At 41.4% G+C, this 16,415-nt stretch overlaps 1 protein-coding gene and 1 long non-coding RNA gene across 10 annotated transcripts; one reads left to right on the forward strand and one right to left on the reverse strand.

The window, feature by feature from the left end:
- Nucleotides 1-395: 395 nt before the first annotated feature.
- slc2a3b (solute carrier family 2 member 3b) lies at nt 396-12,256 on the reverse strand. 9 transcript variants are annotated; one of them, XM_080471398.1, is made up of 12 exons: nt 12,106-12,256; nt 11,401-11,545; nt 7,951-8,055; nt 6,982-7,142; nt 6,417-6,657; nt 6,147-6,309; nt 5,833-6,020; nt 4,830-4,934; nt 4,629-4,730; nt 4,334-4,537; nt 3,165-3,345; nt 396-1,703 (listed from the first exon to the last, which is right to left on the reverse strand). In XM_080471398.1, the coding sequence occupies exons 2-12, from the start codon at nt 11,422-11,424 to the stop codon at nt 1,672-1,674; spliced, it is 1,506 nt and encodes a 501-aa protein (XP_080327524.1). In that variant the 5' UTR covers nt 11,425-11,545; nt 12,106-12,256; the 3' UTR covers nt 396-1,671. The 9 variants fall into 9 exon arrangements, with proteins under 9 accessions (XP_080327524.1, XP_080327523.1, XP_080327525.1 ...); XM_080471397.1 differs by lacking the exon at nt 12,106-12,256 and adding an exon at nt 11,681-11,761; XM_080471399.1 differs by lacking the exon at nt 12,106-12,256 and adding an exon at nt 11,681-11,753 and having other exon boundaries at nt 1,542-1,703; nt 11,401-11,520.
- Nucleotides 2,401-2,673, forward strand: LOC308114501. Its single transcript, XR_013935616.1, has 2 exons — nt 2,401-2,541; nt 2,643-2,673. It is a non-coding gene; the product is annotated as an uncharacterized lncRNA (long non-coding RNA).
- Nucleotides 12,257-16,415: the final 4,159 nt, after the last annotated feature.

Here is a 16,415-nt window from a genome sequence, read left to right on the forward strand (position 1 = left end):
AATGTGAGATTGAACCGTGAACTGCAGGACGACCCACCAGCCGCTCCATTGGAGGTAGTGAACGCAATAAAGTGATGCATGATATGGATGGATGTTCAGGAGCAGCCACACAAAAACTGAACTCTTGGCTCGTAGCTCTCGTGTGCAACCGCACGACTAACTGAGGTTTTTCCACAGTACACAGAGAGAAATGAAGCAATCGCAGTGCTGAAGCGGGCACCAGGCAGAAACTCTCTCTGAGTCCTGCATTGAATATTAATGATAACAAGCTTACTGCAGTTTGGACATAACAATATGTTAATGCTCGGAAATCACGTCACACAAATTTCTTTTTAAAGCTAAAAAATATTTATACATTTGCCCCTAAAAACAAGTGACATACACACACACAGCATGACTGTACCATTGTTTATTTACACAAAATACAATCAAACAACAACAACAACAACAACAACAAAAAACAAAAAAACTGCACTTTAAAAAAATTTTATATTGTGGAGAACTGCATAGCGACATGACATTCACCCGGCCAAAGAAGAATCAGAGTGGAATTAATTCAGATTCAACAAGATCCATGTACCGTATATTTCTTACACTTGCAATATATTTACATGTAACAGAAAGCCATAATGCAATCATTAGAAGCTATCCTAAAGTGCAAACAAGACGCTGCCAAGCTCAAAGTGCTTCCTCATCAGTGTGCACACACGCACCCAGACAAAGACACAACTGTACAAACAATATTATGCAACAGCTACTACATCAGGTGATCATCGTGTAGTAACCTGCAAGTTCACACCCACGATTTCAGCCCAGTGAAAAACTGATATATTTGAGAGCTGTTTTGTGCGTTAACGATTGAAATAAATAGAATTAATTTAGTGTTTTAACTCAACACCGCCACAACACAGCGAAAGACTCATTGTATGTTGTGTTTAAATACCAGCAGATAATACCTTTATATTCAAGAGAGCAAGCACTTTAAAACTGTGTTTTAGAGATTGTAATGCATTTTTGAATGAAGATATAAGAGGGTGTTTTTAAGAAAAACACTTTGAAGTACATTATTATTGAATGTATTTTCAGTGCCGAAACAGTTTGAGTAAACTAAAAGACTGAACCACCTGGTTTTTTTTTCAATCTAATTGTTGCAACGTCAGCTATAAACAGCTGCATCGAGATGTTTTTTGTCATTCTGGTTGTTCTGTGCAGGTAAATTCTAAAACGTACAAAGGTTAGCTCATGTTTTTTAAGACAATAAAATACAGTGTGTGAGGAACTTTTATTCAGGCTGAGCAGTGCTACATGTGTCTCTCTCATCCTAATAAATAATTGCATAATAGGCAGACAGTGGAAACATACTAACCTGTCCTTGTCTTAAATCTTTATCAGTACAAACATAGTAATATCCAAACAGCACAAGACAGACACTTTCTGTACTGATTGTATTGGAGTTATGTTCTTAACACCTAACCCTTACACACTCTTCAGGTCCGGGTTATTTTAACGACAGAAGGCAGTGAAAAGACCTAAAATGTGAATATTTTACTCTGAGAGTTCATGGCTTTCCCAAAACGAACCAAAATACACAAATATTTTAACACTGAAAAAGTTTATTCTTTGCACTGGTACTACAAAGTTGTGCGCTCTTCGGCTGCTCTGGGGGGAATTTCACCCGCATCTGTCAGATTTCAGATCCACCACTGTGGGCCAAATAAGATAAAATGATTCATTTAGCTGTGCTCAAACTTTACAATTACCTGTTGTGTTTTCACATCTTATCCAAACCAGGGCACATTACAAGACGATGGTGGACGTTTTACTCCATAAACACACGTTATAAAAGCTAAAAACGGTTGACCTGATTGAATTTGCTTTGAAATGGTTCCTACCTGGACAAAGGAGAATATGCATAGACTTACCCTCGCTTTCGCAAACATTTCTTGAGGATTAATAATCTGTGATGGGCTTGTTATGATCAGAAAAGTAAACAAGATATTTGACCACTGTGGAAGAATTCTTGGCCAGTGTCAAAATTGACCTTGAAATACTGTGAAGGAGTGAAATACGAAGAGGATGTACAGTAAGGCCCCGTTTCCCCAGTTCCCCTTGATACCGGTGCTGGTCAGGTGGGGGTTGACTATCCGTAACCAGACCCGTATCAGTGCCGCGTTTCCATTACACGGGGTTCGGTTTGAAATGTAGGCAGGGTTATGAACGGTTGCGTAATCATGCAGGATGTGACGCCATAACGGGAGGACATTTTCAAAAAAGTTTCCTGATTGCTGCCGAAGAACTGATTGGAAATGGCTGCTTGCTGGGAGAACAGCGGTTGTCACGGACCAATGAGCAGACGGAAGTGTTGAAGCTCCTCCCCCTCATATCTGGCACATTGTGCCTGGTACCCCAAGTGGAGAGGTAGCGAGAAATGGTTACCAATGGTACCGGTTGGTAACGGTTCTGAGTCAGTGGAAACGCACAACAACCGGTTCCGACCTGACCCGTACCGGCACCAAGGGGCACTGTGGAAACGGTGCTTAAGTGTTGTTTGTAAGTGTTTTTCCTTGTTATGCACCTTTATCGTAGAGGGACTCAGACCCCCCCCCCCCCAGCAAAACATGGCACATTGGACCGGCAGGAAGGGCAAGTCAGTCTCTTTTTTGGGTCAAACTACCAGGCTCCAAAACCAGCTTTTCAAGCTTGACCTCAATACCCCCAAAACCCTAAATCCTGCAACCTTTTAACACTGATGGGCACTGAGGACCTGGGACTTAACACTGAACATATGTTGATCCTCTTACACGGCAAAATGAGTGGCGTTGGCACGGTGCATGTCAAAATAACATTAAGTTCTGGTAATTCATTTAAGTTTGACCCGTGTTGAAAGCAGGATTAAAGAGATTTATGTCAATTAATAAAAACCTATCTTTTTTATTTATTTTTTTTAATGGCACACTGGAAATATGAAATAAAAACTCTAAAACACGCCCTGATGCTCTTTCGTCATCGGTGAGTTATTCAACATAACTCTGACAAGTGCCGTATGCTATAAACACGTTCATTTAACTCATGTACACTGCTCTCACAACACACTCATTGTTTATCCGAAGACATATCCACCATGGAAAACTTCTCTGTGGGAGACATGGGTGCAGGCTCTTTACCGTCCGGCTGGCCAGACACAACCGAATCAGGCACCAGCGAGTGGGACGATTTAGAGACGAAGCCTTGCGCGATGTCATCAAAAGTTCTGCCTTTTGTCTCGGGAACTCGGAGGAAGGTGAAGATGAAGAAAAGGATGAGGAGCACCATGAAGATGAGGAAGACATAAGGACCACAGATTTCCTAGAAAAAGATTGAAATGTTTGTTATCGGGCAAAGATTGTAAAGGTTGCAAAGTGCGTCACTCCTCCGTAGAGGCGGAGATACAAAGAGCAGAGGTACTAATTCAAAAACTAAAATCGTGAAAGGAGTAGAAATTAGGCTTTAGAGCAGGATTCTGCAACTTGCGGCTCTAGAACCACACGTGGCTCCTCTGTAATAGAACCCCGTACATTTTTTTTTTAATATGTAATGATTAAAACATGTGTTTATCCTATGTATATTTTATTTGCACATCACGCTATTTTTTCAAAGGACTCTTGTGGCTAAAAATGCAACAACGACACTAAGAATCAAAGCAGTTAAAATGGGTCAAATTTCTAAAACAACTAAACACAGTGAATACCTTGAAATGTTAATGAGGAAAAATACAAGTAAAACTGCAAAAAAAAAAAGCCAAAATAATGAAAACTGCGAAATCGACTACAACGGCTAATGTGACTAAAACAACTAAACATGACTTTTTAAAAAAAAAAAAAAGATACAACTGATAAAACAACTATGAAGAAAATATGGCCGCCGTTCTATATTGTAGTCATCAAACATCAGGTTAAATGTTGGCTCCTCACATATCTTATTTTGTAAAAAAGAGAGCCAAAGGAGCTATTTGACCCAGAAAGGTTGCAGACTCCTGCTTTACAGTCATTTGGAAGATATAAATTATAATTATAATTATGGCAGACATTTTCACAGCAAACACCACAGTAATACTATTATGTTGAATTAATAATTGAAGACTTTGATGAGTGTGTGTGTGTTTGCTATCGAGTGAGGGCCTGCCCTGCGTTCGCCCACAATCAGCCGGGATCAGCTGCGTTGTTGTGAAAACGCAAACGGTAAATACTGTTGATATGCTTTATGATAAATAAATAAATAAATACAACAGTAACGTCCAGATATCTAAAAATGTGACACCGAAGGTGTAAAAAAATGTAAAAGTTTTTATAGTTACCGCCAGGTGGGGGAAACCAAGCCCCACCAGGAAGTTGGCGGTCCAGTTGGAGCAGCCAGAAACAGCCATGGCGGCGGGTCGAGGTCCCTGGGAGAAGAGCTCAGCCACGATGAACCAGGGTATTGGACCTGGACCCATCTCAAAGCTGGCCACAAAGCCGAACACCGCCACCATCGCCAAATAACTTAGAGAACTGTTTTGCTTCTGCTCAAAGACACAAACAAAACGAGTGCGTGAAAGAGGTGCACAGGCGTTGACGTTTCCTTCCAAACGATTTGAAAACTCATCCACTCACCACTAAAGCCAAGGAGATGGTCATGAGGAGGGCACAGACGGCCATCCCACCCAGTCCGATCAGGTGCAAAGTCCTTCGCCCGGCCCGTTCAACCAGGAAGAGCTGGTGTGCAAAAAAAAAAAAAAAAAAGACGCTTTCATTGACAACGAATGCAACGTGACACATGGACAAAGCTGCAAACTGATGTTGTCAGACACTCACAGAAACAACAGTAAACACGGTGTTGACGACCCCGGCTCCGATGGTGGCGTAGATGGGCTCAGTGACACCCGCAGTGTGAAATATGCCTGTAGAGTAGTAAAAGACCTAAAAAATAAAAAGGGGGCAAGAGGCAGAAAAGTTTAATTCTGGAAATGATTAGACTTGACGTGTATGTATTACATTTATCTTCAGACAAACGTCTAACAAATCATTTCCAGTTTAGCTATTTGTGTTTTTTTTATGGCTGCAGTTCAGTTATCACTAACTCTACATGTAAATATGTGAGTTTTTAGCAAACCCCCAGTCCCATGGGGGGGTTTCTATCTGCTCACTGGAGCTACAAACTAAAATAACTGTAGTGGTGAGAGCATAACTCTTAAAAGATGAATCATTATTTTATGGATTTGATAATAATTCACATTACAAAGTTCTTCACAGGCAACATAAGCTATATAAACTAGAGTAATATAGCACAACATTTGCAATTAAAACTATTAAAAAAAATTTTAACAATGTAAAACAAGGGACCAGCAATTTATTTCAATGTCATGTAACACATTTTAATCATATCCATAATTTTTCTGGTATATGAATACAGTGAGCTCTAGAAGACCTTATTATTCAAAGTGTATTAAGTGGAAATGTTCTCGCTGCTTGTGGGTGAGCGATATGAGCATTAATGTGGCTGTTCAATCGATGCCTGTCGCTGCAGGCTGCTGCTGCTTTACTGTGACTGTCAGGTCAGACACAGCAAGTGTTAATGAATTTATTCAGTCTGGCTTCATGACCTTATTAGCAAAATATCTATTAAATAATTCTGCACTTGTCTCGGTCTTTTGACCCCCAGAGACTTCAATTATTCCACTCAATCTAACACAAACCTGAAGCCACAGGCCATCCCCCCGGTCATAGACTTGTAAAGTCACGGCCAAATCATTTTACGGAATGCTCCTTTAAATGTTTACGTTTGAGGAGAAAAGTGTGGGTCGAGTCACGGACTCACAGCGTTGATGCCAGACAGCTGCTGAGAGAGTTGGAGGATGATGGCGATAACGATCGGCTGGCGATAGTTTGGAGAGCGGAAGAGTTCCAAGATGGTCACTTTCTTCTCCATGGCCATCTTCATCCCTTCTTCCTTCATCTCTTGGATGTCGTCGCTCACATCTTCCGTGCCGCGCAGACGCACCAGTGCTGCGAGGGAGGGGCGGGGCCGATGGATAGCGGCGAGGAGATTAATTACATTAATGTGCCAATGTAAGGACCAAGCCTCCAAAATGTCACGTAACACGGTGAGATTTTATTGAAAACATAACTAACCTTTTCTTGCCTCCTCCTCCTGGTTCAGGTTGATGAGGAGGTAACGGGGGCTCTCAGGGCAGAACGGCAGCATGACGGTCTGCAGTATGGCGGGCAGGATGGTGAGGGCGAGCAGCACAGGCCACAGAGTGTCCGAGCCAAGCAGGAACTCCAAACCAAAGATCTGCAACACGCGCCGTCCACATTATCCATTACAAATCCTCCACTTTCCCGCAACCTAAAAGGCACGTAGAAGTAATTACCATATTGTGATCGACCATGATGGTGTACCTGCGCCACCAGGATGCCAATAACCACCCCGAGCTGGTGGAGTGTGCCGAAGGCTCCTCGGACCGCCGTGGGGCTGATCTCGCCCACGTACATGGGCGTCAGACCCGTGCACATCCCGCAGAACACGCCGATGATCAACCGGCCGAGGATGACCATCTCGTAGGATCGACTCACGGTTGACAGGCCCATCAGTCCGCCGCCCAGCAGAGCCAGGACGTTAGTTATCAGCATCGACTTCCGTCTAACAGACACAACGACAGTGAAGGAACAAAAGTAGTACACAGAATAATCTGTCACTTATATTGGACAATTTAGAGAGACAAACTAATGGAAAACCCGTGATGTTGTTTTGAACTGTGTGAGGAAAGAGCCCTGACCCATTACTAAAACATTTCTTTTATCATATACGGTATGTATGTTTCAACTGGAAAATAAATCTCTCTCTCTCTTTGACAAACATTGATTATTCTCATGTTTACGATCTCAGACAGGACTCAGTTGATTTACTGCCTCATAACCTAATCTGGCCTCACGTTCTGATTTAAACAACTCTCGGTGTTCTCACCTGCCAAAGGTGTTGACCATGGTTCCAACAGAGAAGGACCCCGCCATGCCCCCGACACTGAAGATGGCCACAGCGAAGCTCCACACCATTGTGTTTGCCCCCGGGCTGAAGGGCTCCTCGTACCGCTCCATGGACACATTGTCAAAGAAGGCTCGGAGTTTCTGTCAGAAGAGGTGAAAGACTTTGTTTCGAGGGGGTTTCAGTCCAGAAAACACATGTTTCAAACTACCACTGGGGGGCACTGTTGTTTATATTATTGTCAGGAGAACAGTAGAATTTACTTTAGGCCATTCCTCCTGCATCATGAATGAAATTACAGACTGAACAGGGCAACTGGAGACACAAGATGGATGAAGATGATAAAAGTAGTGTGAAATTAAGGCAATCAAAGCATTTAACTATGTGTCTTTACCCATCACAATTCAACAGGAATGAGAAGCGTCGGTGGCAGAACTTTAGTAATCTGATTGTCATGTGCCCCATAATTTTCTTTCGCTTGAGGTGAATTCCCAGAATTAATGTGAGGGTGACACCGCATTTCATGAAAAGGAAATAAAACTAAAACCTGAAAATATTTTCAAACAGGAAGTGTGACACACGCTCACTTAGGGGAAATTTTTAGTTTTCATTCATGAAATACTGAAGTAAATGTGATAAACTATAATGCTGACACTTCGGGTTCTGTTGGGTAGTTTACTAACTGCACAGCAAGTGTAGAAGAGAATGAAATAAACAAGTCAACATATTCAACCTCACATTAATGTTAACAGAGGAAAAGGTTATATCCACCTTAAAAGCTAGAAGAAGAAATAAACTAACTTAAAAGATTGTATTTGTCCAGAGTGTAAATATCAAATGGAGGTGCCTTGTGTCTCACACACACACACACAAACACACAGAAACACACACACACACACACACACACACACACACACACACACACACACACACACACACACACACACACACCAGTTCAGGTGCGTTGATGACTCCAGTGTTGTAGCCAAACTGCAGAGAGCCGATGACGGCCGTCGAGACGCAGTAGAGAAGATAAGCCGTCACCTTCTTCTTGGGCTGTTGGAGTCAGAAGAAGACAGAGAGTCAGGACACACTGATGTGCAGGTGGAGTTTGTGTACTAATTATTCCCACAGTCTAAGCGGGGGCCGCGATCTGTTCCTGGCTGGACAAAGCCCTGGTTGTTTACAGTGACACTGACGACTTCACACAATGAGCCTTTCTACATCCACTCGTCCACTCTCGCCGCTCGTTTGCGGATTGCCGCAGCCTCGCAGAAATACTGTTGAAACCAAATGTCGCAACACTGCGCAAGAACGACGATTTTGTTGCGCGGGGGGGGATATTTTTCAGATAAAGTAACTAAAGACACACTGAGAGAATAAGTCTGGAGCCCGTTGTGAATGTTTTCTTCAGCCGGTTTCAGAATTAAAAAGGACTTAGAAGCAAGCTAATACGCTGGATGTTAATCCTTTACACGGCAGGGTTTACCGGGGAATTACATTTGCAAAAAGGTAAAGCATCCAGCCAAGCAGAATTTAATGCATTAACCGGCGCACAATGGAAATCCCCAATCAAAGTTTCACTCTGACTTAAAAAGCAGATCTAAAGGCCACGTCAGGAATTCTGTTCTGCATCTCTGAGAAACTTAGCAAAAGTTTTGCTTCAATTTGGACTCTGTTGGGCAACAATTAACATCCCACCATGCTCAGTAATGGAAGGAAATCCATTTTAATCGTCCCGTTAAACCCATTTATTTACAAACCCGGCACTGTGTGATTAGTTCGTGTTTCAACACTAACTCTACTGAAAAACATCTCAGTAACAATCAGGGTGTAAATTAATAGGCTGTTGTTTGTTCATTCCCGTTGCCCTCAAGTCAAAAACATTTTCAGACTGTTCCTGCTGAATCGCTGACTAATAGATAAAATAAATGATCATGGACTCCTCTAAAAAAAATAATAAAATCACAAATAAGCAGGTTAAGTGGGGCTTGACTTGTACCTTGCACACACACACACACACACAAACACACACACACACACACACACACACACACACACACACACACACACACACACACACACACACACACACACACACACACACACACACACACACACACGCACACACACACACACACACACACACACAGAGTGTCCTCAAACAGACTGTGAGTTCTTTCAGCCACTCCCTTTTCTTAATTAAAGAGCTCCAGAAATGCAACGTTCTTAACGGTCTCAGCAGGCTGGAAAACCAGTGAAGAATTGTTTTGACCGCTCAGTGTGTTTAGCATCCTATATATGGTCGCAGCAGTGAGAACTGAGTAAAACTGCACACAGGAGGAAGTGATGAATTCGCTGGACATGATGGCAAGAGGCTGATAACTTGACACTTGACTCGAGTTGCAGATGATAGTTGCAATCGAAAGACACTGAGTTGTTTTTTTGTTGAAGGAATGTCGGGACAAATGATAAAATGGAAGCAAAATACAGAAGTTCTACATCCACACAGCAGAGATGAGAAAGGTAACGTTACTTGAAGAAAAAAAAAAACAAAAAAAAAAACCCTTCTGAAATATTGTGGTTGTGTGAACCGCACATGGGCGTGTGCTTTGTTTTTTTGACATGGATGTTTGTGTGCATGTGTCTCTGCAGAGACGTGCTGGTATTAACTGAGATGCATTGCTAAATGATTCTCTTGCTCCAGCAGCGTGTCTCCTGAGGGAGTGGCCACCTGAGTGAGAAGCAAAGCGCGTGGGTTACAACGTTAATGTGGCTTATTCAGTTGTAACGACATGTTGCCAGGAAAGTCGTTGCACAAGCATGCAATTCACCGTCTTGAATTGTCCCGGTTGTGAGATTCACTTCTCGCACGTTTTTTTTATAGAAAATCCACAGCTTGTCTTAAAAAAGTTCCACTAACTCAGTTACATGCATCTTTTGCATAACATGTTGCATCAGTCGTTATACTAATGTGGACCCGAGACTGTGTAAACTCACTATTGCACCTGACTTCTCAACTACTCTGTTTTCCTGTACATAACAGTGGATGACACCTTGTCTCGTACACAATCCAGGACGACTGTGCCTCAAACACGCAATCAGGCTTAAAGTGAGCACAATATCAATGAGTTGTCCAGGGGCACCTCCCTTCACGTCATCAGATTAACTTACTACACTATGAGATGTCTCAACCAACCTTCACTCCACCTCTGATTTATCTGTTTCATAACACAAACACACACACACACACACACACACACACACACACACACACACACACACACACACACACACACACACACACACACACACACACACACTATTCTGTTGATCAACATTGCCAACGCTGATCAACAACCACCCAGCCACACCTCATTTCAGCACAGCTGCTAACCTTTTCGCGATTCTGGAGTTTGTAAAATATAATCAACATTAGAGGCTTTTTCTCTTCTTTCTAACAATCGATTATAGCGGTGCACTTTGAGTTAATTGTGGGCTGGCACCTTACCTCTTTTTTTTGGTGTTTTTCTTTTTTTAAACAACTTCCACATTTATGTTCTCTTGCACAGTTTCTCTCTGTAAGATTGTGTAAAAATCTGAAGAAACATGTAGGTGAGTGATGTAATTGCAACCGGCTCATTGTAAAAGACAAACCAAAAGATTTTAGAGACGCAAAAACTTTTCATTCACCTTGAAATTTTGCTGTTTGTTGGATTTATGTTGATACCTTTATCTCGCGCACAATCCCCCTACCCTTTGTGGTGCGGGCGGAAATCCACCACTTGAGTCAGTTGGAGGTTTCTTCCTGGTTTCTTTTTTCTCTCCAGTGTCACTTTTCAAATGAGTTTTACTTTTTATTTTTAGTATTTATAGTACACTCTCATAGCCATTATATAAATAAACTGAATTGTTTTTTTTACAGAAAGTGCATTTAAAGTCTGTTGTACAATAACATTGGATGAGCCGTTGTTGCAAGTTGTCACAAGTTGTCACAAGCACTGAGAGCTATTCTTCTTCATATTTTAGCTCTGAGTCGCCCTCCGCCTGCCCCCTCTCTGTCATATCAGTATTCCCTCATCCCAGCCCTTCATGGAGAATGCAATTAAACACAGGGAGCCGAGGCACACTCAAGTTCAAACATGCCAATCAGTCCCGTCTCCAACAGTTACTTTCTTAGTCATGTCCTGTATCCTAATCCAGACGTACAAGAGTGGAAAAATACAGAATCACAAAATATGTAGAGTCCATTTTCTGTCTTCTTTAGTCTATAGAAACTCGTATTACTTCTATTTGAGCATGAATAGTGTTTAACATGTGGAAGCTTGTTGTCAAGGAAAACAGTCCACATAAAGCTTACGAATGTAACCTGTCGAACAATGTCAATAGGAGAGTGCTCACCTTCTCGTCTTCCAGCTGCTGCATCTTGGTTTTTTGTGTTTTGGACAAAAAAAGATACTCTGGAGGACTGTTGTGGGAGACTTCAGACCTGGTTGTTTCTAAATCCTTACGGAGACAGCTCTGTGCAAACAGTCAGAAGATAAACCTGTAAGTCAACAAACAAAAGCATCAAATGCTGTCAATTCAAATACATTTCAAATCCCTAAAACAAATGCTCAGTTCATCTGAACAATCCAAATGGGTGAGAAAAGACAATAATATATACTGTAATACTTTTTACCTCTAAGTGCTACCAGATACGGACCCAATGGGCTTGAAGTGCTGCTACACTTACAGTTCAGACACTTCTCAGCACTCCGTGTACAACAGGAGTCAACAAAAGCGCCAAGTGACAGAAAACCCCTCCCATTGCTTCCGTATTCACCCTCCTCCTCCTCCTCCTCTTCATCTATTTGTGACATTATGAGAGGATTGTTTTGTAACTTCATTCAGATCTTTTTTTTTTTTTTAATCAATACACAACATTTAAAACAAATCAATAAGTGTCTTCTGATGATATAGAAGATGGGTTTACGACAGTTTTAATATAAGCTAAGCTTCCGGAAGCAGAAACATCACAAAAGTGATCAATAGGGGAAAAACTAATAATTACATGAATAAATTAACAAAGTGAATAAAAATATATAAACAAATAATTTTTTTTACCGTTATGCGTAGTTTCTTCCAGCCAGTGTGTCTCTGTGATCCAGCTGTGTGAGATGTGGGGGTCGCGAGGCTTTAGAGGTCTGACTACACGAGCATCTGCACGTACACACCTTTTACTCATTCGGGTTGAACTGCTGTCACGCCAGCCGCCGTGCTGTTTAGTGGTGCGCCCATACACCATGTATTACCGTAAGAGAGCTCGCAAATGGATTTCAAAATATAAGTAACATTCCAGCGAATGAGATCTGTAAATCAGTAATAAAACACTAATTGATACTTGCTGATAATAATAGGCAACAACAAAGCTAATAAATGAGTGCATTATATATACTTAAATAACCACAATAAAGATACTGCACACAGAAGCAAAAAAACAAACAAACCCAACGACCTGAGTTTCAGTCAGAAGTGTTTTAATGTTATTATAGTACTATACACATCTTCCCATTCTGATGACGCTTTTAAAATTGAAAGCCCAACAAAACAGCACATCTTGGAAAATTTCTGATTAATATCAGATTTAATTAAACCCCTCTGTTACCATAAACCCATTTAACTTTACATTGATAGTAGACCAGTTCATAATGTGACGTATCAAAATAATACCCCTCTGAAAAAGGAATATGAAGATAGGTGTTAAAAGGGAATCCCCTGTTATCATAAAGCTATTCCATGTCAGACTGATAGTAGACGACCTCAGGATGTCAACGACTGTACCCGACAAAGTACCAGCCAAATATGATGTGGCATATCAAAATAAGAGCCCGCTAAAATAGCGAGTGTAGGTTTATTTCCCACTAAATTCAGACATATTAGCAGGAAATTCCCTGTTATCATAAAGCCATTCCATGTCAGACTGAGAGTAGGTCACCTCAGGATGTCACTCACCAAGTACCAGCTCAATCTGATGTGGCATTGCAAAGTAAAGGCCAACTTTGAAAATTGAAAAGGGTTAAAATAAATGTTTGATTAATTTCAAAAGTGCTTTTATTTTGAAATAACATATCAGAATTCATTAATAATAACTGAGTGGTATTCTGGGATGGTCCACTATCACTGGAATGTGGAATGACTTCTATGATAACGGAGAATTTTTGAATTAATCCAACTTGAAATCAGGCGATATGATATTGAGTGTTTGGTGATATTCCAATTTTCAAATACCTTTTATTTTTAAATGACACATCAAACTTGGGTGGGACTTTGTGAGTGATGTCCTGAAGTGTTCTACTATCAATCTGACATGGAATGGTTTTATGATAACAGGTTATTTCCTTTAAATATCAGTCTGAAGCTAGAGGGATTGGAGTCTATATGTTCTAGAACAGAGGTCACCAACCTCGGTCCTCCAGGGTCCCCGTCCTGCATGTTTTAGTTCAATTCAATTCAATTCAATTTTATTTGTAAAGCGCTAAATCACATCAACAAACATCTCAAAGCGCTCTTACAATGATAGAGTACAACAGAACCCAACTAAACCTTCCAAAGCAGCAGATGTAACAAGCAACAGTGACCAGGAAAAACTCCCTCGCATGGAGAGAAGTTCATAAGAACTCCCTCTTCAGGAAGAAACCGTGGGGCGGACCCTAGACTCTGGAAGGTCGGCCATCCGCCTTGACCGGTTGGGGGGAGAAGTACATGGGATAGGACAGGGAGAGAGAGGACTAGAAGAGGGAGAGAGAGAGTGGCAGACAGGCCAGATAAGTACAAATACTAAGAAAAGTCTATGATGAGCGTTGGTCTGATGATGAACCAATCTCAGTCTGGAGTTTAAGGGCCGTGCCGTTGCGGTGGGGTCCCGGTGCTGTGGTGGGGTCGGGTAGTAGGACCGTCGTAACTCCACTCTGGGAGTCTTGGGTCTGATCCCCTGGATCCTGCTCCCCTCCTGTCAGGGAGAAAAAAAGACGGCGGCAGTATCTGGTGGCTACAGTAATGTTGTTACACAGAGAGAAAGAAAGACAGAAGCTCCAAATGTAGAGTTCCTCCCTTTAACGGGAGAGAGAAAATCCCCTCAGCAGTCTAGGCCTAGAGCAGCTCAACTTAGTGCTCCTATTTTATTCCTAATGAGAAGCTTTATCAAAGAGGAAGGTTTTTAGTCTACTCTTAAATAAACTAATGGTGTCGGCCCTTCGGACCGAGGCTGCTAGTTGATTCCAGAGTAAAGGAGCCATATGGCTGAAACTCCTGCCTCCTGTTTTACTTTGATGGACTTTAGGGATTACCAACAGTCCTGCATCCTCAGAGCCAAGGGCTCATGGAGGGTGATAAACTTCTAGAAGTTTCTCGATATAGGACGGAGCCTTCTGATGAAGAGTTTTATATGTGATCAGAAGGATCTTGAATTCTATTCTAGATTTAATTGGAAGCCAGTGTAAGGATGCTAAGACTGGGGGGATGTGCTCTCTTCTTCCAGTTCTGGTTGGTAAACGTGCAGCAGCGTTCTGCACTAGCTGTAAGATCCTAACAGAGGAGTTTGGACAGCCTGACATTAGGGAGTTACAATAATCTAATCTTGAAGTCACAAAGGCATGAATCATTTTTTTCTGCATCTTTGAAGGACAAGAAGTTTCTAATTTTTGCAATATTCCTTAGATGGAAGAAGGCTGTCCTGGAGACATGTTTAACATGGGAAACAAAGGACAGATCCTGATCAAAAATAACACCCAGGTTCCTAATATCACTGTTAGAGGTTAAGGTAATATTATCTCAGGTAATCAGACTATCTGAAAAGTTATCCCTGAGCTTTTTAGGACCTACGATTATAACCTCAGTCTTGGATGTGTTGGGCATTAAGAAGTTGATAGACATCCAGGACTTAACGTCCCTGAGGCAGGACTCTAATTTAACAAGTTGGTCGGCCTGATTAACTTTAATTGATAAATATAGCTGAGTATCATCTGCATAACAATGAAAGTTAATGCTGTGTTTCCTAATAATATTTCCGAGTGGTAACATATAGAGATTAAACAATATGGGTCCGAGGACGGAGCCTTGTGGTACTCCACACCGGACCCGTTCATGCATTGAAGATTTGTTATTTACATGAACAAATTGAAACCGGTCAGATAAATATGATTTAAACCAGTTTAAGGCTAAGTTTTTAATGCCAACGGCATCTTCTAATCTCCTTAAAAGTATATTATGATCGACAGTATCAAATGCGGCACTAAGGTCCAGAAGAACTAAAACAGATAGAAGACCTCTATGTGAGGCCATTAGAAGGTCATTAGTAACTTTTAGCAGTGCAGTCTCTGTACTGTGGTTCATTCTGAAGCCGGACTGAAAGTCCTCTAACAGATTATTCTCCTGCAGATAATGCTGGAGTTGTTTAGCGACTACTTGCTCCAGAACCTTTGACAGGAAAGGAAGGTTGGAGATCGGCCTGTAGTTTGAGAGAAGGCTTGTGTCTAAGTTTGGCTTCTTAATGAGAGGTTTAATAACTGCTAGTTTAAAGGATTGTGGCACATAGCCTATTGTTAGAGACTGGTTAATAATTGCGAGTATAGAATTATTGATTAGTGGCAGTGCCTCTTTCAGAATTCTAGTAGGAATTGGGTCCAACAGGCTAGTAGTTGGTTTAGCAGAAGAAATAAGGGAAATTAGTTCGACTAGTTGTATTTGCTGAAAGCATTCCTGATGACTGTTAGGTTTAACCAGTTCCTCTGTTATGGGGCTAAAGGACGGTAGGGTTTGATGGATGTTATCCCTAAGCGTTGTAATTTTATTTTGAAAGAACTTCATGAAGTCCTCACTACATATATTGATAGGAATGGTGGGCTCGAAGCTATTTTGGTTCTTGGTCAGTTTGGCTACAGTACTGAAAAGAAACCGAGGGTTGTTTTTGTTTTCCTCTATTAAGGATGAGTAGTAATTAGTTCTACTTCTACTCAGAGCTTTCTTATAAGTTTTGAAGCTATCCTTCCCGGCTATATAATCTAGGTCTGTTTTTGTTGAACGCCAAGTTCTTTCTAATCTACGGGAGCGTTGTTTAAGCTCGCGGGTTGATGAGTTAAACCATGGGGATGACTTTTCCTGTTTTTTCATTTTCATTTTTTGAGGAGCTATGTCGTCTAGCGTTGTTTTTAGCATATCTGTCAGACTGTTTGTTAGGTATTCAATATCTGAGCTAGCAACAGTATACGGGTCAGGAAGATTCACTACTGATTCTATAGCAGAGGGAATTCTTTCCTTGAATTTAGTTACTATGTTATCAGAGAGAGACCTGGTTAACACGGCTTTAGCCGGAGGTTTATAACTGTTTAGAACAAAGTCAAAGGTTATTAAGAAGTGATCTGACAGGAAATCATTGT

This window comes from Lipophrys pholis (genome assembly GCF_963383615.2).
Source record: "Lipophrys pholis genome assembly, chromosome: 9".
NCBI classification, from domain to species: domain Eukaryota; kingdom Metazoa; phylum Chordata; class Actinopteri; order Blenniiformes; family Blenniidae; genus Lipophrys; species Lipophrys pholis.

Excerpts from the sequence above, each read along its gene's own strand:
- slc2a3b (XM_080471392.1), bottom strand. The coding sequence starts at position 11,424 with ATGCAGCAGCTGGAAGACGAGAAG. Across the intron at positions 6,658-6,981 it reads ATGGTCAACACCTTTGGCAG|ACGGAAGTCGATGCTGATAA; the intron begins GTGAGAACACCG and ends TGTGTCTGTTAG. Across the intron at positions 6,310-6,416 it reads TTGGCATCCTGGTGGCGCAG|ATCTTTGGTTTGGAGTTCCT; the intron begins GTACACCATCAT and ends CGCGTGTTGCAG.